Source organism: Quercus lobata, chromosome 7 (assembly GCF_001633185.2).
Source record: "Quercus lobata isolate SW786 chromosome 7, ValleyOak3.0 Primary Assembly, whole genome shotgun sequence".
In the NCBI taxonomy this organism is placed as follows: domain Eukaryota; kingdom Viridiplantae; phylum Streptophyta; class Magnoliopsida; order Fagales; family Fagaceae; genus Quercus; species Quercus lobata.
The window spans coordinates 21294610-21319149 of NC_044910.1; the positions used below are offsets into that span (position 1 = coordinate 21294610).

Sequence of the window (24540 nt, forward strand, 5' to 3'; positions counted from 1 at the left end):
ACCCTGGTCACCTTCGATAGTCTTTTCCATTGTTTTCAAGTCATCCAACTATTGAAGTTCGGAACATTCAGCCTATTGATTTTTGTGCATCATCAATTATGATAATTAATATTTATTGTTATACTTCTGTTGTATTATTTCACTATCTTCTAAATCTTTTTTTTTTTTTTTTTTATGAATTCTTTATTCATTTGTGATATTTCATTTTCTTTTCTTTTCTTTTCTTTTCTTTTTTTCTTTTCTTTTTGGGTATATTTGCTATATTGCAAGTTACAAAATTTATCAATAGATTCTACTTAAGATTTAATTAATTTTTTTGTTCTTTCTCTTTCTTGCTCTTAAGATTTTCATATCCAATGTGATATTTTCTAGTAAACATGTATAATTAAAAATATTAATAGATAAAAGAAAAACCATTTAGAATAAAAAAAAAAAATAATATGACAAGAATAAAATAAATATTTATACATAAAACTATAATCTAATTTTGATCAAAAATGCAAAGTGCACCTCTAAGTTTGATCAAAATTCATTTCAGTCTTTTAATTTTTCTTTTGTTCAATTGTGTCATATATGTTTCAAGTTCATTCAATTAAGATCTATCCATCAAATTTTGTGGTTAAGTGTCCAAATTTTTATTTTTTTTCCTTCAAAATTTTCAAAATTTTAAAAAATCCAATTAATTATTGAAAAATATTTCCAACTTTTTTTCCAAAAAAAATTTAATGAAAATTGGCAGAAAGACCTTAATTGAATAAACTTAAAATTTAGAGAACTCAATTAAATGAAAGCAAAATTAGAAAATTGAAATGAATTTCAGTTAACGGGTGAACTTAGAATTTTTGCCTTAAAAAGTATTATTGCAACTTCACTTGCTATATAATAACTAGTATGTAACCCGTGCTACCGCACGGGAATGGATATAATTAAATAAGACAATGAAAAAAAAATTGCATTTTATTAGTTAAGTGTTACTATTGGTTTTTTTAATTTTATTTTTTATTATTAATCATGAGTTTATTCATGTTTAGAAGGCTTAGATAAGTCTAAATTCATATTATTAACCAAAAAATTTTATTAACAAAACTTAGCATTATGTAATTTTTTTACAATTTCAGTCGAGCAGACCAGCAAACCTTATATGATATGGCTTATCAACTAGGGCTTTACATGTAATTCCTTATAAATAATTGGCATAAGAGTGGTTTGTGTGTATAGGTGGATTGTACGTTGGGCGTATATGAAATGCTGTTTGTATTGTCTATCTTCTAGCTTAGATGAGTATAGTTTGATATAATTCGTATAATTGATTTCTGAGAGGTATGTGATGTGTGATCAGTGGATGGTTTCCTTTTATTTTTTTATTATTATTGTGTGGTTCCACATGAGTATGGTTCAGTGTCATCACAGTGACATAAAATATGCTTTGGACAAGAAAGATTATGCTTTATTATTTAGTAGGTATTGTTTGGTAGATTAGATGTATAAATTCGGAGATTTTAAGTTACAAATGATGGTTCTAATTTATGATTTAGCAAACTTTATTAGAAAATGCAAATGATTCAAATTTTATGGTTCTAGCCTGTAACCCCATGCATATGCATGGATATACTTAAAAAATACACATTGAGGTGCATAGTATAATTCCTATATATATAATTTATAAATACTATTGATATATAGTTATTCTTATTTTTTGTTAACTCTTTAAAAAATCTTGTAAGAATATTATTAGGTAGAAAATGTAAATTGTCCATATTGTTTTTTTAAAAAATTTATTAATTCTTAATTTTTGATATTATGAAGCACTTTTTTTTTCCTTTTTTTGCTTGCTTATTTTCTAAGTGATAATTGCCTGCTTCATAATGTTTTTTTAATTATTATTTATATATAATTCAAAAACAAAATTTTACAAAAAGAAAGGAAAACGTTTACTCACCTTTTCTTAGGAGTGTGTGATTTGTTTTGTTAACGGAGACTCTGCTTTTTTTATCTTCATCATACCACTAAAAAAAAAAAAAAAAAAAGCGATTTGCACAATTGCAGCCCAAAATGGGGAAAACATAGAATATTGAAAGCAAAGGGAGATAGAGAAGAAACTACCTTCAATGCCTTTAAAAACTCAGAGAAAAGATTATTGCATTTGAGAAATAGACGAAAAGTTAAATGTGAAGATCTATGCGAAGTGAAAGTTTGTGTTAGTTTTAACTTTAAGTGTTGTGAAGGCGTTAGGAATGTTTTTTTTTTTTTGTGGAAATGTGCTGGAATTGTTTCTTGAAGGCTGTATTGTTTATGCTTATTTATGAACAATGAATGGGATGGTAGGGAATTTTTATAGTGTGCAAGATTAAATGTTTTGCTTATGTGAATGAAACTTGATTATTGGTGGTTTTCTTAACTCCGTTGTTAGGTGTTAATTGCATGCACAAAAATTTAAGTAATTTTAGATAAGATACATGATGCAAATTAACTATCCAATTTAGGAATTTAAAATTTATATTTTCTCTCAGTTTTTTGATTTTATATTATATATTTCCTTGGCACAAAAATAGAAGGATTTAGAGTGGATTGGACTGAAAAAAAAAAAAACCAAAAAAAAAAAATAAAAAAAACAACGTGAAGAGCCAAGAGACAGAGAGAGTCATTAAAGACTCCTACGTGATTTGAGGAAATTTGTATATTTATGTATGGTGTGGTCTTCACTTGACACCTAAATTTAGAAAAATATATTGGGACACATGGCTTAAAATTAGAACTCTAATTTGGAATTCTATATTTGAATTTAATTGAAAAATCTAATGTAATGTACTTAAGATATTGTATATAAATTTTACCCTATTTAAAAATATTTTAAAAAATCCTTACCATCATCTAATTGATGAAAAATGTTGACATATATTGTAAATGAAATTCATGAAGCCAAGGTCACTTTGACGACTGAAAGTATGAAGAAATATTTTACTGTATAAGAATGGGTTTGAAATAAGAGTAAAGGTGGAAGACCAAATTTTTAATTTTTTAGCATAGAACTAAGGCTTCCTTTTTACTATTAAGTACAAACGAAAAATTGCATTTTATTGCTTAGTGACAATAGTTGTATGTGTATTGTTACTAATTAATCGCTTGTATTGTTATTTTAAGTATTCAAACAAAAGTACCAAACATAAGTTCTAAGGCATACCATGTTTGTGAAGGACTCCCTTCTGGGGTAAGAAATGAGACCCAATATTGCCCAATACTTTGTCCATTAACCCAAGCTTCCCCTTTTCCCATAGAACCAAGGTTTAATGCAACAGGGTCATTTCCTTTGGGTGCATCAAATTGAGTCTATAAAGACAATCCATGAAGATAAGGTTAGTGCTGATTATGTATACAGAAATAGTTCAGGCAAGAATAATTAGCATGACAAAGCATTAGCTGAATTTATACCTTGTACCATGTGAGTCTTTGATGATTAGAGTTTCCAAACCTTCTCCATTGAATATTACTAGACCTTTGTTCTGTGTGAATATTTAATTTCTCTCCTGACAGCCCAACCTCCATGAAATCATTGCATGGAATTAGCTAGTTCGAGATCATAATCTCATTAGTTATAAACTTCGTAGATGAAAAATGGGTTATGAAAATCTTTGAGTGAGCACTTGATGTGAAAGAATAATATGAAAATATAATTTGTGGATAAATAAAGCATTACAGATTGAAAATACAAATATAGATATAAGAAATGAACTTGGTATCCCCATGTATAGTCTGTGAAATCTTCCGCATCATTTTTGTTTAGTATCCCTACTCTACGTAATCCAGTAACTCTTCTCTCAAGAAATGATCCTGAGTCCTTCATGCCACAAATAAAAAGTAACTCAATACAATTTTTGAACTCGAAAGCATATATATAAGATAAATGTTACAGAATATACACTAATGGGGATGAAACAATAAAGGCATGACTGGATGCAATTTTTTGAAAAAATGGAATCTAACGAAAAATTAATTCTCCTCATTCATGTGACTGAATGTTTCTGGAAGGTTGTATGTTTATGCTTATATGAACAATGAATGGGATGGTAGGGATTTTTATAGTGTGCAAGTTAAATGTTTTTGCTTAGGTGAATGAACTTGATTATTGTGGTTTTCTAACTTCCGTGTTAGGTGTTAATGCATGCACAAAAATTTAAAATTTTAGATAAGATACATGATGCAAAATTAACTATCCAATTTAGAATTTAAATTATATTTTCTCTCAGTTTTGATTATATATATATATATATATATATATATATTCCTTTGGCACAAAAATTTAGAAGGATTTTAGAGTGATTGGGACTGATAAAATAAAAAAACAAAAAAAAAAAAAAAAACAAGATGGTAGGGATTTTTATAGTGTGCAAGTTAAATGTTTTTGCTTAGGTGAATGAACTTGATTGTTGTGGTTTTCTAACTTCCGTGTTAGGTGTTAATGCATGCACAAAAATTTAAAATTTTAGATAAGATACATGATGCAAAATTAATTATCCAATTTAGAATTTAAATTATATTTTCTCTCAGTTTTGATTTTATATATATATATATATATATATAATTCCTTTGGCACAAAAATTAAGAAAGGATTTTAGAGTGATTGGGATTGATGTGAAAAAAAAAAAAAAAACAAACATGAAAAGCCAAGAGACAAGAGAGTCATTAAATACTCCTACGTGATTTGAGGAAATTTGTATATGTATGGTGTGGTCTTCACTTGACACCTAAATTTAGAAAAATATATTGGGACACATGGCTCAAAATTAGACTCTAATTTCATATTAAAATTGGTGTGATCCTCATAAATCTAGACACATGTCACACAATTAGAGTTCTAATTTGGAATTGCAATCTGGACACGTGGCACAAAATTAGAGTTCTAATTTGAGATTGCAATTTGAGTTTCTCTCTGTTCACCTATTATTTTATATATAGATAATAATAATAATAAAACTGCCTTTAGACTAAGCTTTATTTGTTCTCGACGTAAAGTCGTACTTGGCAGTTAAATTGAATGTGGTCGTGCTTGGTGTCCTGAGTCTCCTGACCCGCCAATTGACCTTAAGTTGGACATAAAGCCTTTTGGTTGGCAGAGGACTGAAATCTAAAGTCATACTCATTGGGCTGGGCTTGCTCGTATTGGGCTCCATGGGCCAGCCCATTAGAGGGCTCGAGAATTTCTCCCCTTCTATTATTCTTACATATTTCAGCATTTATTTTAGATGCATTTTAGAGCAGTAGCATTCGGGTTTCTAAAAAATGAATAATAATATTTTGGAGAATAGTCTCTCTTTAACAGTTGTGTTTTGAAACATGATTTTAAGCAATGAAATTTTAAATTTAGTATTAAAATCGTGTCTCCAAAACAAAATTTCTATGCAAAATTTAAAATTTTAATACTTAAAATCTTGTTTTCAAAAAATGATTTCCAAAGAGATACTATTCTCTCAAATAATTTTACTATAATGCTATTTTTAATAATGAATAATAAACTAATATTATTTTTTGAAAAACACTTTTTAGTTTAATAAAACATGAATAAGAACAAGAATAAGATGCCAATGCACCAAGCATTTGGCTAATGGCATACATGAAACGACGTCATCCTAAGGAACAAAATCTAGAAACAGTCCGACCCAAAAGATTGTTCGATCTTTTATAAATATTTTTTTTGAAGAGTGAGTGCTACCCTTTTTTAATATTGAATCACAACCATTTCCCTCTTTCTTGGGAAGAGAGGATTTCCATCGGAGACAGAAGACCGGCTCTAGTCTTGAGGCAAAAGAGTGAAATTGTATTTGTATGGTATTGCTATGAACTATATTTTATTTTCAAATTCAATTATATATATATATATATATATATATATAAAACCAAACCAATTTAAGTATTGGTTGAGCTCATAAGAGCATCCACAGCAGTGGAGCTAAATTTTTAGCAATTTAACTCCCCCAAAAGTTACTTTATCTATTTTACCTACACACATACCGCAGCAGTGGATCTATTTTAGCTTTTAACACAATAAAATAACATATACATTACAATAAAATAATATATCACACTAACCACAAAAACATCTACAATAAAATAATATTTCATTCAACTACCAACACACCACCGCAACAACCATCAATCCCATAAAAATCACTGTACAACCACAACTCCGTCGTGCCCATCAAAACCAGTGAAGAAGAAAAAAAAAAAGCAGAAAAATCAACACAACCAAATCGGAAAACACAGCAAAAGTGAAACCCAGAAGAACCAACAGACCCAAAATCCCACTGTTGCAGATTCGGAGAACAGATTAATAAAAGGGGTAGATTACTTTCTCATTGTACTCTTTTCTTTTCTTTTTTTTGATAATCCTTTTCTCATTGTAGTAGAATAGGAGGAAACCACCGCTGTTGGTGTCCTTGGCTTTAGCTTTTCAGGACTGACGGTTTAGAGAGGAGATCGAGCCATTTGGGTTTGGGTTTGAGAGATAGAAAGATAAGAAATCACCACCGCCGTTGGTGGTGGCGACTGTGGCCATGAGAGAAGGAGGCACTACTTGAAGGTTTCATCCATGGAGGCCAGAGAGAGAGGGTTTGAGAATGTTCTAGCAGGAAGAAAGAAGAGATGGAGAGGGAGAGAGACACAGAGAGAGAAGAAAAGCAAGAAAGAATAAAAAATAGATAAAGTAGTGTGAATGTAAAATAAAAAATTAATTTTTTTTTTTTTGCTCCAAGCTACAGTGCACATCTATAGATAGATGTGTACTGTAGCAATTCATCTAAATTTTTTAACTATGGCTCCACTGCTGTAAGCGTTTTTTTGTGTCTGTGGAGCTAAAGTTTAGCAATATAGCATTATAGCTACACTGCTGTGAATGCTCTAATATTGTACAATTTGTACTACAGTGGTATATATATTGTTTCAACCACATGCTCTTCTCCCCAGCATGTACAATTTGCACATGAAAGTCTGCATATCTGATAAATTTTGAAAACCAAACATGGGCAATCTAAGCTTGTACATACTTTTTTTTTTTTTTTTTTTCTTTTAAGAATACTAAATATTTTAACACACACATGGTGAGAAGGGATAAAGTCTTAAAGAAAGTCTGCTAATTCATTTTTCACATTATCCATAGGCATATTGGAGGTAAGATATGATTTTATTATATTATTATTACTATTATTTTTTAGAGTGCAAAGCACAAACACAACCCTAATGTCGGAATTACAAGCACAAAAGACATTGATAACAAGAACTATCGACGAACAAAAGATCAAGTGGTAGGAATATTTGGCATTCCAACCACGGAGCATCTAGGCACCTATTTAGGGATCCCCATTTTCACCACCTGCTGAACGACCAGTGCATACCAATATTTAGTTGACAAAATTCAAAAGAAAATTGAAAGAATGGCAAGCCAAATATCTTTCAATGGCTGGCCGTGCCATACTAGTTAAATCTTCGACGGCTTCCATCCCCATCTATGCCATGTAAACAACACTGCTTCCTCAGAAAGTTAGTCAGCAATTAGACAAATTAAGTTGCCAGTTCTTATGCGGAGATACAAACCAGCAGTGGAGCTGTCATACGGTTAGTTGGGACATGATAACCTTTCCGAAGGACGCAGGGGGTTTGGGGATACAATCGATCCAACATAAAAATCGAGCAATCCTTATGAACTAGGCTTGGCACCTGTATCATAAGCCCAATATGCTCTGGGCCCAAGTCTAAAAAGCCAAATATTTCCTAAGTACGAGCCTATTTGAGAGTGCTAGAACCCTTAGAGGGTCCCATATTTGGAAAGCGCTATTTGACGGAATACAATGGTTACGAAATGGTATGAAATGGATAGTAGGGGATGGGCAAACTATCAGGGTATGGGATGACCACTAGATCCCTAGGGGCACCCTCCGGAGTCGCATTGCAGGATCGCTAATGCAAAATGAAGAAAACTGCCGAGTTAACTCATTGCGAAATAATCATACTTGGACTTTCAACTCTCTCCATGTTCCTCTCCCAACACAACTTGAGCACCTTATTAGAGGTATTCCAATGGCACAGATTACTAGGCTCCCAGATTCCTTTGTATGGCCCTATAATAATGGTATTTGCTCGGTTAGTTCAGCATCAAAATTTTTATACCAACAAAAACAAGTGCCTCTGGATAAACAGTTGTGGAACTGGATATGGAAATTACAATGCCCCAAAAAGATCCAACTATTCCTTTGGAAAGCCATGCTCAATCAAGTTCCCACAAGGTAGTATTTAGCATTTTCTCGCCTAAATATTAATGAACAATGTCCTAGATGCAACAATTCGGAAACAACAATTCATATATTACGTGATTGCCACTGGACTAAGGAGGCTTAGGATCAATCCCCAAGGATCCTGCCACTTTCCTTTTTTCACATGCCTTTACAAGCTTGGATGCGCTGTAGTGCTAATGTAGAGCAATGCTACTGCAAATAGTGTAATTTTGCACCAGTAACTCCCTTGGAAAATATATTTTCCCTTCCTATGTTGGAATTTATGATTAGCCAAAAATGAACAAATTTGTAAGAACCAATCTTGATCCCAGCATAGCCTAGTCTACACAACGGTGCAAGCAGTAACCGAATATTTTTTCTTAGCCAGTTCTGATAGACCAGTTCAAGTTGGGACACCGCAAATTATTAGATGGGCTGTGCCAAATGAACCCAATATAAAGCTAAATACGAATGGTAGTTCCATAGGTAACCCAAGGATGGTCAGCGTAGGGGGACTACTACGTGATAGCTCAGGCTTATGGATATCAGGATTCTCTCTAAATATGGATACAGCAACTAACAATATGGCAGAGTTGGAAGCAGTTAGGCAGGGTCTCCTGTTAGCATGGGAATTGGGATTCAAATTTATCCAACTTGAGATTGATTCTGTAATAGTTTTATCCTAGTTAACTGATACAAATTCTACTTACCCTCCTGATGTGTTGTCTTTAATATGTGATTGCAGGAGCCTCATAGGGCAAGCGTGGGAGGTGCAAGCACGCCATATATATTGTGAAGTAAACAAATGTGCGAATGCCCTAGCGAAACGGGGAACCCACCAACAGCATCTTCTAACTGTCTATAATACTTGTCCTAGTTTTGTATACCACTACTTAGTAAAGGATTTAGCCAGCCTCGGGAGTAGTTGACTATGTGTCCGAAGGTCGAATAATGATGTTGTTGTATGAACTTTTGTTATAAGTAAATAAAACCTTCCATTTCTACCCACACCAAAAAAATAAATAAATAAATAAAAAATTATCAAGCCTTAGTGTGAAAAACTTTGGGGTCTGTTATGAATTCATAACAGACCCCAAAGTCATATATTTGTTACTTCCGCAAGCACCAAAAGACAATAAAATTCCGTACACTGCATCATGACATAAATCATCAATAAGCATAATAGCAATTGATTGTAGCACTAGTGAAAGAAAACTTACAGTCTCTACACCCATGTAGATATTGGTTTAGCAGCAAAAATGAGGACAAAGCTTGTGGGAACCCAAGCATGCTACCAATGACCAACGTTGCTGAGTGCTGAAGCTGATGGAATTTACCTTTTGTCATTTGTTTTCCTGTAACTACTATAAATAAGTGATGACTTGTACTTAGACTCTAGTCAAAATAGACCATAACATATTAATAGGCAACAAATTAATTCATAAAATGTTACATTGGAAGAAAAAGAAAAACTTCAGATATATTGGAATGATAGCAATTATAACAAAAGCATACTTTAACGAAAACAAAAGGGGTAAGAAGATAAAATTCTCACAGTTCCATCTCCTAATTGATAGCATAACCATTCTTGAGTACTCCATTTTCATCTGCTTCAGTACTCAAACTTTCAGTAGCATCTGCTCAATCACAAAAGAGGCTGAAACGCTAACAAGTTAATACTTGATTGAAAACAGCAATAGAAACTCCTACGCTACAATATTAAGCTCCACAGGACCTATGGTTAAGGAACTTGTCACAGGTAGGGGTGGCAAAATTGGACATGACCTGCGAACTCAACACGACACGACCCAAAATTAGCAAGTTATGAGTTAAGGCTTAATAGGTTCATGTCATATTTGGGTTAACACAACTGACCCGTTTAATAAACGGGTTGGGTTAGTGTTCAACACATGGCATTTTACCAATATACCATTCAAACCCTAGGTATATAAACTTATTAGTTGATGTGGTTTTTTTTTTTTTTTTGGACATATTGTGATTAATTATTTGTGATATTGGGATATGCTTTAGTTTTGAATGATTATTTGTGATGCAATTACTCTTGAGTTCTGGATTTTATATTAAAAATATTTATTTGTTTGTTTTTTCATAATTTTTTTTCTTCATTTTGATAAAATTTGATAAACAGGTCGACACAACTGACTTGTTTAATAAATGGGTCGTGTTAGGGTTGAAGAATCTTGACCCGTTTAATAAACATGTAGGGTTAGTGTTGACCTATATAGTCAAATACTCATGAGTTAACACAACACGAACCCGACACATAAACACGAATTGCCACCCCTAGTCACAGCTTACAACATGTATAAAGCATATATACTAAGTGTTGCACAATAATTAACAATACAATGCACATATAAGGATAAAACGAGTCAGTGATAGAATCTAATAACAATTAACATTTAATAACGAGTTGAACAAAAAATGAATAAAATTCTAAAAACCTTGTCTAAACAAAGTAAGGCAATATACTACAAGAACACAATTTTAAGAACCAGTCCAATAGATGATACTTCCAAAAACTGGTGGGGGTCCCTAATCTTGCTTATATCATAATAAATCAATAGATTTACTTTATATCTTCCATGCTTAATTTCATGTAGGTTCAGGTTCATAGTTATCCCCATCAGATTAGAAGGAAATAACTTTAATGGAAGCATTCTTCTTTTCCTTTAATTGTTTGCCTATGAAACCGCTCAAAGCTCCACCAAAGGTTCCTGGTGCGGTGGTCGGTAAGCCTTTTCTGTTAAAATACAAGAAATTTCGAGAGAAATAGAATACTAGTGCAGCGTGAAAGTGAGTTAGAAACAACATCATTTCATTTAAGTTTTTTTTTTTTTTTCTTCTTCCAAAAATCTAATACAAAATGACGTCGTTTTAGACCCATTTATAAATTTTAACATCAGATTAAAACGACGACACTTTAGTATTAGAATTTTTGTAAAAAAAAAAGAAAAAGAAAAGTGGAACGAAGTCGTTGCCTAGGTTAAATTTGAGAAATCTTTTAGATACTACAATATCTCTCTCTCTGCCACTTGCCACTCGCCACCACCGTCTTCTGCGACTCAATGCCACTGTTCTCCAAAATTTCCTTCGTCTTCTCTCCTCTTTGTCATTGATAGGTATGTGAATTTGTATAATGCTTAATACTTAGGTTACTATGCTTCTCCTTGCTATGCTTACTAGAAAGATGGGGAATTTGTTTAAAAAATTTTTGTGGGTTTTAGAGAAATATTCTAAACATGTTTTTTTTTATTTTATTTAATATTTGGGTTGTTTGATAATTATGTGTGTTGTTTTATTTTTAAATTTATATACCTATCAAAAAAATTTGCATAAGAAAGTTTAGAGTAAACCTTATTTAGTGTTCTTGCAGGCCTGATTCTCAAAACTTTTTTATTTGCTAGCCAACACTGCTCTACTAGTTTGATTCCAGAGATGAAAACCTGTACCCCATTTAAGATAGAAAATTGTAAGTTTTAAAAAGGTAAAGTGAACATGAGATAAATGGAAGAGAAACATGTTATCATATGATGTCTACAATATCATATAAATCACCAACCCAAGTTAAAGCTTAATCCTATCTATAGGGAAGATGATATGATATAATAACCACTACTTTAAGTTAAAAATGGTTTTTAAGTTCCAAAAGGTGGTGTTTCCCCAATAGCCCAACACTATCATCCCACAACTTGAACCTGTTAGTTAATCATCTAGTGCTAGAAAGAATAGTCCATCCAACATCATTTCATTTATCTTTTTTCTGTCTCTCCAACATCATCACAACTAGCTGATCAACAAAGGTGTTTAGACCATGGCTTTCTAGAGAAGAACAAGATTTGATCTTGAGCAAAAAATCAAGAAAATGCTTTCCTTCAAATCTTTTCACTAGAGATCGGTCTATGTTTGGTTGGTTTTCTTCAATTTATTTTCTTGTGTACTCGAGTGATTTCTTTACAAAAGAGGGGTTGTACCACGAGATAGTTTATATGTATTAAAAAGTTGCAGAAACCAAATTTTGATAAAACCCATCAACTGCCATTAACATGATGACCACCTAAAATCAAATCTTTTCCTTCATGGGAATCAAAGCAACATTGAAATCCTTGACAGATCTGAAGAGATAGGGATTGTAATTTTGTAGTATAAGGAACTGAGAAAAAGGCTCCAAGTGATAGTTTTGATGATGGAGAGAGAAAAGGGTGAGGGACAAAGAAGAGAAGAAAGAGATGTTGGAGAGAGAGAGAAAGAAAGACAAATGGAGAGAAAATCTGAAATTTCTGTGGAATGAGATGTTGGAGGAAGAAATAGATGTGAGTTTTTTCTAGCCCTTGGATATATTATTTGCCAAGTGTTAGTCATCTAGAATGAGGTATTAAAATATACTCTAGAAATTTATAGATAATAGTGATGACAAAGAGGAGAGAAGAGAGGGGAAAACTTGGAGAACAGTGGCATCGAGCTGCAAACATCAATGGTAGTGAGTGGCGGAGGTAGAGGACATAATCTTAGTTTGCTTATTGCAATATGAAGACATAATGTCTTCTAGATTTACTCTGCTGGGCCTATATTAATTAACTAATTTAAAGAAGTTTTTCGTCCATCTTTTGTACCATTACCACTGTATCCTTGCAAATAAAGATGATGATTTGTTCAAAGTGCCTACATGTAAGAACTTTTGGAGTTACAATTGGTTAGGTAGATGTCATAGGCTTAATTTTAAGAAGTCACTATATTGAGAGCAATTATATGTTTACACTATGTAGTGATTCTTTTGTCTTCTTAAATTATTAGCAATTATCAAAACAAATGTAAGAGCACTTTTATAGTAATAGATTTAACTACATATGAATTGCATTCACGTAGCCTAAGTTTTTTGTTATCATTTTCAAGTCATAGTTGTTAGGATTAGTGACCTTAAATCCTATTGTATGATATTATGTATGACTTAATATTGTGATTAATAAAATTGTTTTATTATTATCTAAAATAATGGTAACATGAATATTGGAACATTATCATATAGTCCATGAGATGCATAGTATGTAATTTATGTGATTTAGTTACAGAAGATATTAGTCACAAGTTCTTTGTAAACTCAAAATTTTAGTTTGTAGTTGGTGATGAAATTGGGCATTTCATCTACGAAGACTATAACATATCAACTAAGATAATTTGTCTTAATCATGGAAGTGGAGACTTCTAGTTGATAAGTTGATATGTTTTAAGAGTTAAAACATATTGAACTAGACCGCCGTGAGATTTATTATTCTCCTAACGACTGTCAAATGAATAATAAATCTCACGACTTCTATTTACATCAACTCTTAATCTTGAAAGAATAATGGACCTAATCATAAAGTGTAGGTTACTTTGATATATCAAGACTGAGATCTAAAGTCACGATCAAAATCTCAGTATGTTAGGCAGCCATATTTAGTGTTGATGGAACATGTATTCTCTAGATGGAATTCATAATCTCTTAATGGAGATATAAAATATTCATTTGAGATAAGTTTAACGGGTTTGGTTATTCAGAATGTTAGGCCTAACTATTTTAGTAAGGAGTTACTAAAGTATATATTTATAAAATTGAATTTTATAAATATATGATAAATAATTTAAAGGATTAAACCTGGTACTCAAGGATTAAGATGTAGTAATCTTCAAAGTGGCAGTCTACATTCATGACTTTGTATTACTACGAATATTTTATGAAGGAGTTGCATGTATAATAAAGTCTTAGGATATAATTTATTAATAAAGTTTAGAGTGCAATTATATTTATATAGTGGTATTAAATATAATTAATGGTAACTTTGGACTTGTCAAGAGTTGACAGAAAAGTCCAAGGCCCATTGGAGCTAGAGTCTTATTTGTTCCATTTTGGTCTCACTCCAAACCACATACTAAAACCCAATTGGAATGGCCCAAAAGGCTAGTCCAATTAAATAATCAATTATAAGGAGAGAAACATACAGAAATTTGTAAGTAAATGAAATGGTTTGTATGTGAGTGTAGGACACTCTCTTATTCTTCCTTGAACATACACATATAAACTGATTGAGAGACCACACTTTTTGAGCACAAGTGGAATTGAAGTGAAGATTAAAAGTGTTCCCAAGTACTTCTAATCTTACACTTTTAATCTTTGGTTTTGAATTTCATCGCACCAAGGTACACTCTCTTGTTCTTATATTCTGAAATTTACATAGTACATGTTATCAATTGCAAATGAAGTAGATTTGTTAGTTTTTCTACTGCGTATGTTTTGTATGCGATACAAACATGTGTTTTTTCCAACAATAGTATCTTCAAGTAAACTTTAGTTTTAATATTTATTTAATTATCCCGCGCATCACACGAGCTAGCGATTAGATTACTAAAATACACAATACACTATTATTTTTTAAAATAATTAGCCTACCATACCAGGTGGAATTTGATTCTACCCATACTTTAGGCTTACGTTGGCTCCCGTCTTCGCGCTCAACTCTACGTGGTCTTATTTCTTCTTCCTCTTTTTTTGATAAGTAATACACTTTATTGATATCAAAAAAAGACACCCTGGTACACAGGGAGTGTACAGAGGTCAACAATTAAGAATAAAAATTAAAAGAATCAAGAAAAACAAAAAGAGAAGAGAATGATTAGTTTTGCAAAACAGACAACCAATCCAATAAAGTTCTAAAGAAAAAAGGCTTAAGGTCGGGCATGGATCTCTAAATATCTTCAAAACATCTACTATTTATTTCCTACCAAAGACACCACATTAAGCAATGGGGCATGATTCTCCATATATTCCCATTTCAATGACGACCAAACCGACCTAGCTAGCAAGCTAGAAGCGCAACAACTGATTGTGGCATAACTCAACTTACTCCAAATAAACCAAAAACCATAGATCACAAATCCATAGGAACTGGACAATGGAGAAAAATATAGTTAGCCGATTCACCATTACACTTGCACATATAACACCAATCCAATATCAAAATCTTCCTTTTTCTCAAATTGTCGATTGTCAAGCATTTTTCCAAATCAGCAGTCCAGACAAAGAAAGCTACTCGAGTAGGAATTTTTTGCTGTCAAATGCTTTTCCATGGAAAACAAAAATCAATAGAACCCGCTAGAAGACAAGAATAATCTCTAACCATAAACCCCTTACTTCTATCTGTTTTCCAACACATCTTATCCTCCCTAAACCCCCTTATTGATGAGCCATATATAGTAACCATGAAGCTTAACACAGCATCCAAATCCCGAACATGAAAACCTCTTAAGAAGCTTAAATCCCAAAAAAAAGGACTCCATTAGTGAACTTCATAAGCTCAACCACACTTGCTCCTTATTTCTACAAAATCGAAACAATTCTGGATAACTAACAGCAAGTGGTGTCTCCTTACACCAACGGTCGTGCCAAAATTTTACCCTCGACCCATCACCAATATCATATAGAATGTAACGAGAAAATGAAGGCCATCCCCAACTAATATTTTTCCATAAACTAACACCATAAGGACTAGGAACAAAACTAGAACACCAACCACCCCATCTACAACCATATTTCACCTTTATCACTTGCCTTCACAAGGCATCCTTTTCAAGCCAAAATCTCCAAAGCCACTTCCCAAGTAAAGCTTCATTAAAAAGTCTCACTTTCCTTATCCCCAAGCCACCTGAAGATAAAGGAGTACAAATAGTAGCCCATTTAACCAGGTGAAATTTGGGTTCGTTCCCTATCCCACCCCATAAGAAATTTCGCTGAATTTTTCAATTCAATTAGCCACAGCAGCAGGGATAGGAAACAAAGATATCTACAAAGAAAATAAATAAAAGATGTAACGTGAGAGTTATTTTGTGGATTATTCATATTAAACTTTTAGGAGCTATTTGGATTTTTTTTTTTTTTTTGTCATCACTCTTCACTCCTCACTCAATTTTCGTCACTCATCACTCATCACTCATCACTTATCACTTAAAATACCCTAATTTCCCCAACTCCACCCGTTTGGCACTCATCACTCAGTTCTGCCATTACTTTTTGTTTCAAAAAAATTTAAAAAAAAAAAAAAAAAAACTGAAAAGTCAAGATATGCAGCTGGGCTTTGTTTCAAAAGAAAAAAAAATTTCAAAAAAAAACCCAAAAGTCAAACATTGTGGCTGAACAGTGAGAGAGTTGTGAGTTTCATTACAGAAATGTCATCGAAAACAGAGTTATGGAAACTGAAAACACCTAAAATGTGTTTTCAATTTCCATAACTCATCACTCAAAAATCAGAGAATTGAGTGATGGAAACAAAAACTGAAATCAAAATTCAAACGAACTTCTCAACCATGGGTCTCACCATTTTTGAGTTATGAGTTATGGAAACAGCAAATCCAAATAGCCCCTTAGTCTCTTTATTAGTTAAGGAAAAGGATTAGAAATTAAAACCTTTTTGCATTAGGAGTTTAAGTGTTATTGGAATTCTTTAGAGTTCTAGCCTATCTAAACAACCTTAATTTGAGTTTAATTGGGAATTAAAGTCTTGGAAGCTTATTTAAGTTTTAGTGGGTCTTAAACTCTAGCCCAAGTAGGAGTGTTATTTAAAGAGTACTAATTGGAGTGGGATTGATCTTCCTAGACTAAATTGGAGTGTTGTTATAGAGGTATATATACCGGGTCTTTTAAATTAGTCACGTGAAAGGTGGAGAGAGACTGCAAGATTTGAAAAAAAAAAAAATCTGTGTTCAGCGTATAAGAGTTTAAGAGTAGAGAATTAGGGTTTCTCAAAATTGAAAAGATAGAAGACCATGGCACTGCTAGGGGGAGCCATCAAATTCGTTGCATTGAGGTAAACATCTATATATGCATGCCTTATTGATATCTTTGAACACATATTTGATTAAGGAACCTTCATCTCTAGGCTGCTTGAAAATATTAGCATTATACTAACAATTGCATAAGAATAGAAGTTATCATGGAAGTGTTATTATAGACGTGCATTATTTTATTTTATTTTGAAACAGGTCCTCATATATGTACGTGGAGTAGCAGCACATCCTTTATAGGTTAAGCACTTGTAGATGTCCTAGGGTGGTGTTCAGATGGTCTACGTGTACTTATATATAGGCATAACAGATTTTAGTTTTAGGGAATGCATTACAATTATATAAAATCTAGAATAGGTATGATGTATATTAGAAAGATATGTTAAATTTTATATTTTGAAATCTTCTTAGTGGCTAAGGAAAATTTTTATAAGAGGACTTTTTGGTTATTCAAAACTTGCCCTTATTGAGTTATTTAATCCTTAATTAGGTTCTAGTTAACATCTTTTCGGACAATTGAAGTGAAGCTTGGTTTAGCAACTAGAGGTAAGTGGACTTCAGAACATGACATCTCTCAAGACGTGTATATTTATATATATTTTTGGTAAAAATATATTTATATATACTGTGGGGCCCAAATGATTTATGGGCCAGGCCCATCTACCCGGGGAGAATCCGAAGGCCCAAGCCGAGGAGGGCTATGGCCCAAGCTCGACAAAATAGCCTATGGATACCGCCGAGGACAGCTCAGTCCTCGGCAGACCCAAAGTCCCCCCTGAAAGAAGGGTAAAAACGGTATAGGACTGAAACTTGGAAGAAAGATCTAAAATATCCAGGGAAAGCTGCCCTTACTGCCATTCAACGCTCTGAACCTGACAGAGCCGCATTCTTTGGCTTTTACAACCACCCCCAATGACTTTGAATATGGGCTGATGGGACAAGTATCAATCTTGGAAAGGTTGACCCTATACGTGGACGAAGGACAATGAACGCAGGCAAATATAAAAGGAAAAATAAGTAACCTAAAGAAGGGGTTGGGAAAAATGGCCAAAAACCAGAGCCTCTCAGCCCACCTCCAGGAGAAAGACTCCAGGGGTGAAAGAAAACTTAAACTTGTACGAACACCACGAAAAACCCACCGCTTGTCGATCAAGGCCTAGCCTTCCAAACCCACGCTCTACAAATGATATTGTTAGGGCCTTTTCACGGGCGAACCCGACGCTGTTACGGTCCGCCACGAATCGTGTCCTTACAATTGGCGCCGTCTGTGGGAAAGGCTTGTGTGTTGGCACAGGCGGTAGGTCGAAATAGTTCCTTCTTTATTCCTAACAATTGGTTATAGAGTTTCAGCGTAAAGTTCCGTTAGGGGCTATGCTTCTTGATTAGGGGCTACGTTTGTCAGTGTTAATCGCGCGAATAACTCTAGGGGCTTGGTTGAGGAGCTAACTCCCCTAAAGCCAAGATCCCACACAAAGAGAAAACTAGGTTTTGGACAGAACCAGGGCATTGCATGGTCCTCGGACTCAAGCCTATGGGGAAACCAACTACCTGGATGAGGAAAACTAGGTTTTGGACAGAACCAGGGCATTGCATGGTCCTCGGACTCAAGCCTATGGGGAAACCAACTACCTGGATGAGGAAAACTAGGTTTTGGACAGAACCAAGGCATTGCATGGTCCACGGACTCAAGCCTATGGGGAAACCAACTGCCTGGATGAGGAAAACTAGGTTTTGGACAGAACCAAGGCATTGCATAGTCCTCGGACTCAAGCCTATGGGGAAACCAACAACCTGGATGAGGAACCAACTATTTTTAAAAAAAAAAAAAAAATGGCACATAAACCTCAAAATCCATCCGAAGAGAACTCCGCGTTAACAGATGGGTTAATACCTTGATTGCGCGGATTCCTCGGTCTACCCTCTGATCCCTAGTATCAAAGGGGTTGATGCGATATGGCGCAACGTATTACCCAAAAGCACAACCAAACGTCCCTCGCTACTCGGCTACCCTCTCGGACAAATTACTTAGAGTTTATCGTTCTCGGACATCGCTCTAGCATGCATCGCGCAGCACTCAGCGTTTATCCCGGTTAGTTCCAAGAGTTTAATTTATTGATGATTAACCTTGTTATGCTTGATAATATTTGTAAGTTTAAACTAGTAGGAATCTGTGTTAAGGCATTTTTCTGCCTGGAATATCATTAAGGGCAAGCTTATATTTAATATTCATGCATAAAGTAGTTGTTACGGAGAAGAAAGATATGTATAGAGAAATAGACACATATTTTATTAAGACAAAGGAACAGTACAGTGTACAATGAAAAGCTGAAACAAAGCCTACATTGAAGCTAACTACGTATGTAACGAAAAATACAAGAAAGTGAAGATAAAGCCGAGGAGGTAGCATAGAGGAGAAGTTGGCTACTGCCTCGAGACCTTATTCCTCCTCAATGCTTTTGCACGCCCATAACTCATGCAGCAAAAGAACCCAACTTGGGGCCTGCACCGGTGAAGAAAAGGTGCAGGGAACCTGACCTCAGGCTAACACCATCTACAGAAGAGGTGCAGGGAGCCAGAAGTTGGGGAGCCCCCGCAAAAATTTGCCTGCTACAAGGCAGACGGCGCTGATGGCGGAAATTCCTTTTTCTGACATACCAAAAATCTGGCATGACCAGAACCTGCTTCGGATTTTGACTAAAAGAAGGAGGAATACCATCTTCCTCCTGTCAAGACGGAGGACTGGCTTGAATCTGTGCCATCCTTGTCCATACCATATCACCTTGAGGATTCGGCGCCTCTGAAGCGTGCGGAGACCTTTCATCCCCATCCACGCCTCAAACATCTTGCGTTGAGGCAGTGGCACTAGAAAGAGAGATCGCGGATATGGAAGAAATATGGTTCTGAAGGGAACAGGAGAGGTCATGTGCAAGTGAAGTGATCCTCTATCCCATTTATACCCAGAAGTAAACCGGTGGCATTTAATTCACGCAGCGTCCCAAGGAACGCTACAGACAAAACGTCTCTGGCTCGATTTCCAACGTCGTCTGCAACCCTGAGACTAAAGGAGTCTCGAGAAGGCGCACCTCGAACACTGGGACGCCAAAAAGTACCGCGTGATCAAAGACTACGGAAATACCTCTTAATTTGTGGGCCCAGTAAATTCGCGGCCCAGGCCCGTTCGGCATATGGGCCCAGGGACAGAACTAAGGCCTTGCATGATCCTCGGACTCAAGCCTATGGGGAAACCAAGTACAAAAAGGAAAAAATCACAAGTTTTGGACAGAACCAAGGCCTTGTATGGTCCTCGGACCCAAGCCAATGGGGAAACCAAATACTTGGATAAGAAAAGGTTTGAATTTCGTAAGATGGGTTACTTGATAAAAATGTCAGGTCACTTCATCCACGGCTTAAACACCATAAAAGGTTAAGACCAATAAAGTTGTAAGGAAGGTGGTGGAACGCCCCAGCATTTAGTCGTATAAGAAGGCTGTTCATTTGGTGGGTGATATATCTTCAAATGGTTATTCCTCACACGGCATCAAACCTTCGTTTTACTCCTCGGCTAGCATGGGGTAAGTATTACTTTTCACTGGTCGGCCTTATTGTGCCAAGCATTTCTATTAAAGTTATGGCGACATCTTTTTATTATCAAGTATTTTGGTCTTAGTCGTCATTGATTTAGATGCTATATTATTGTGCCGAGCAGCGTTTGTAAATTTAAAAAAAAAAGAAAAGGCATAGAGACAAAACATGCGAAATAAAATAACAACAATTTTTATTAATACGAAAAATTATTACAACGTACAAAGAGGGGCTCAAACGAGCCTATACAAAATGTGAACTGCCTAAGCAACAATTACATCCGTAGTACAGATAAGTAAACTGTCAGGCGTCTTTTAAACTCGTCTTCAAAGTCTCTCCAATCTCTGCCTCAATACTGCTCATATTACGATAAGAACCTTCTTTGGGAAAAAATGAAGGAGAAGGAAATAGTAAGGAAGAAATCAATGAAGAAGATGGAGGAGATGAATGAAGAAGATGGAGGACATGAGTAAAGAAGGAGGAGAAGAAGAGAGAAGAGATGAAAAGAAAGAAAAAGGAGCAAAAGAGGGAGAATTGAAAGCACCAGGATGGAACTGGTGCTGGGAAGACTAAGAAAGGGAGACGGAGGATAGCACCAGTGAAGGAAGAGAGGAAGAAGTAGAGACACTTAGTCCCTGCCTCGATCCTGACTCCCAACACACTGGAGCCATACTAGGTATGCTCATAGGAGAGCGGTTGGTACTGATGATGGGTGTTCTCGACTCGGTCACGCCGAAAGTTTGGCGTGACAAGTCCCTGTTTCGGATTTTGACTGAAAGAAGGATGAGGTTGATTTTGAGTCTTCGTCATCCCTATCCCGATAGAGCCATAATGAGCTTTATTGGAACATGGCGTTTATGGGAGGGGTCTGGCTCCTGCATCACTCATTGTTATGGTAAAGTGTATCGCGATTTAGTTTATAAACCAGTGGGTAAAATGAACCCTAGGGGAGGCCAAGTATTTCAAATCTCAGAAGGATGAAAAGGAATTCTTTACAAAAAAAATAACCTCCTCCCTTCCTTCTTATACAGAGGGTGGAGCGGGAGACATTTAATAGGTTCAGATCTCCAAAGGAATCTGTCAACACAAACATGCCGGTTCCGTTTCTCCACCCCATCAAAACAAACCGCCGAATTAAAGTAGTCTCGTAAATAGTGGCCATTAAAAGCACGTTTTGGGATACCCAAACGATAAGAACGCATCAAGCGCGAAATCAAAAACTGTCTCATAGACCGGTGCATTTCTTGGACAGACAAAGAGCCGCCAGCATTATTAATAGGCCAAATTGATTGGGCCGCAGGAAGAGGTTCGGCATCACCAAAACCCCCCTTTCCAACCAAGAGGTTGGACAGCCGGGTTTTGAGGGGCTATTGTGGGGCCCAAATGATTTACGGGTCAGGCCCATCTACCCGGGGAGAATCCGAAGGCCCAAGCCGAGGAGGGCTATGGCCCAAGCTCGACAAAATAGCCTATGGATACCGCCGAGGACAACTCAGTCCTCGGCAGACCCAAAGTCCCCCCTGAAAGAAGGGTAAAAACGGTATAGGACTGAAACTTGGAAGAAAGATCTAAAATATTCAGGGAAAGCTGCCCTTACTGCCATTCAACGCTCTGAACCTGACAGAGCCGCATTCTTTGGTTTTTACAACCACCCCCAACGACTTTGAATATGGGCTGATGGGACAAGTATCAATCTTGGAAAGGTTGACCCTATACGTGGACGAAGGACAATGAACGCAGGCAAATATAAAAGGAAAAATAAGTAACCTAAAGAAGGGGTTGGGAAAAATGGCCAAAAACCAGAGCCTCCCAGCCCACCTCCAGGAGAAAGACTCCAGGGGTGAAAGAAAACTTAAACTTGTACGAACACCACGAAAAACCCACCGCCTGTCGATCAAGGCCTAGCCTTCCAAACCCACGCTCTACAAATGATATTGTTAGGGCCTTTTCACGGGCGAACCCGACGCTGTTACGGTCCGCCACGAATCGTGTCCTTACATATACATAATTGCAAAAGTGAAGTTTTCAAAAACTTATACATTGTCAATACTTTATACATACCTGTATTTTATTATTTCTTGTATATTATTTTGAAACTATATATGCTAAGAATGACTCAAAACTATATTTTTGAGAAAGTATTTGTCATATGATATATGATTAGTATTGGCAATATTGTAATAAAGTAAAAATGCTTTCAAACGGTCAGCTAGACAGTCTACAACCTTTGTCAACATAGAGTTAAGTGTTGGTATTCGGCCGATGTAGTGTTATTGTAGTGTGGTGCAGTGTTATTGTTTGCTCTTCGGTGTCAGTGTTATCGTTTGCTCTTTGGAGCCAGTGTTGCCTCTTTGAGGTTAGTGTTATCGTTCCCTATGAGAATCACCCACCGAGTGTTTAGCAGTTTATGTCTTTGTCTGACTAATGTTTTTCATATCAAACTATTGTTTTATTGTTATTGATTTTTATAAGTGGAAAAATTGTTTATTACTATAATATATTGTTTCTACCTATTTAGTGTATTTTGGCTAATTAAAGTGGTTATCATTTTATTTACAAATTACAGTGCTATAGTAAATGTTTTCTTTCTGACAGTTTTATAAAATAGATTATATTATTGTTAAAACTATTTGTAAATGTTTTGTAAAGATTATATTTTGTCAATGATACTATTATTTTGTTTTGAAAGACATCCTCATGTTATGTAGTCTCTTATTGGGCTTCTAGCTCACCCCCCCTTTCTCCACCCTTTCAGATTAGAGCAGTGAAATATCTTTTGGTGGTAGATCATTGGAGAAATAGATTGAAGACTTCTTTTGGAGCTATGTTAATTGATGGATTGTTTTAGTATATTTTCTTAGGATAGTGAGTTTGTTATTTGTGGAACTCTATAGAAAATAAGTAGGCAAATTTGATAGAGTGCTTTTAATTAAAGTAACTCTACCTCCATTGGATAAATGCAAACATTTCCATCCTACTAATCTCCTTTCCATCTTATCTAGAATCGGGTTCCATATTGTCTTATCCTTGAGTTTAGCACCCAAAGAAAGACCCAAATAGTTCATAGGAAGACTACCTTGCTTGCAGCCAAGAACAGACAGCAGTAACTCTATATTATGCACCACTCCAACAGGAACCAATTCTGACTTGCTTAGGTTTATTTTTAGACCAGTGCCCGCCTCAAACCAAATAAGCACTATACGAAGAATCAGAAGCTGATCAAGATCGGCATTACTGAAATTCAGAGTGTTATCAACAAAGAGGAGATGAGACACCACTAAAGATCTTCCCTCTAAATTACCCACATGAAAGCCTGATAGGCGACCTTCATGGACAACTTTGTCTAACATTCTTCCAAGGGCTTACATGACTAAGACAAACAGCAAAGGAGACAATGGATCGCCTTGTCTCAACCCTCTAGAACTCTCGAAAAACCCACATGGAGAACCATTAATCAATATTGAGAAACAAACAGTAGATAGACAAAAGAAAATCTACTGCCTCCACTTATTAGGAAACCCATTGCGTTCTAACAACTTCATAAGGAAACCCCAATTTACATGATCAAAAGCCTTCTCAACATCTAGTTTGCAGAGTAACCCTGGTAGACTAGTCTTCAATCTACTGTCTAGGCATTCATTAGCAATAAGTACAGGGTCAAGAATTTGCCTATTCTTCATAAAAGCATTCTATAAAGATGAGATTATATTTGTCATGATCGCGTGTAGTTGAGTAACCAAGACTTTAGCAATAATTTTGTAAACCCCCTCAATAAGACTAATCGGACGAAAATCCTTGACATCAATAGTGGTAGATTTTTTTGGAATGAGAGTAACGAATGTTGCATTCAGACTTTTTTTAA

At 35.1% G+C, this 24540-nt stretch overlaps 1 protein-coding gene across 1 annotated transcript; it reads right to left on the reverse strand.

Moving 5' to 3' along the window:
* Nucleotides 1–23566: 23566 nt before the first annotated feature.
* LOC115951746 lies at nt 23567–24028 on the reverse strand. Its single transcript, XM_031068897.1, has one exon. The coding sequence runs from the start codon at nt 24026–24028 to the stop codon at nt 23567–23569; it is 462 nt and encodes a 153-aa protein (XP_030924757.1).
* Nucleotides 24029–24540: the final 512 nt, after the last annotated feature.

Excerpts from the sequence above, each read along its gene's own strand:
- LOC115951746 (XM_031068897.1), bottom strand. The coding sequence starts at position 24,028 with ATGTTAGACAAAGTTGTCCATGAAGGTCGCCTATCAGGCTTTCATGTG.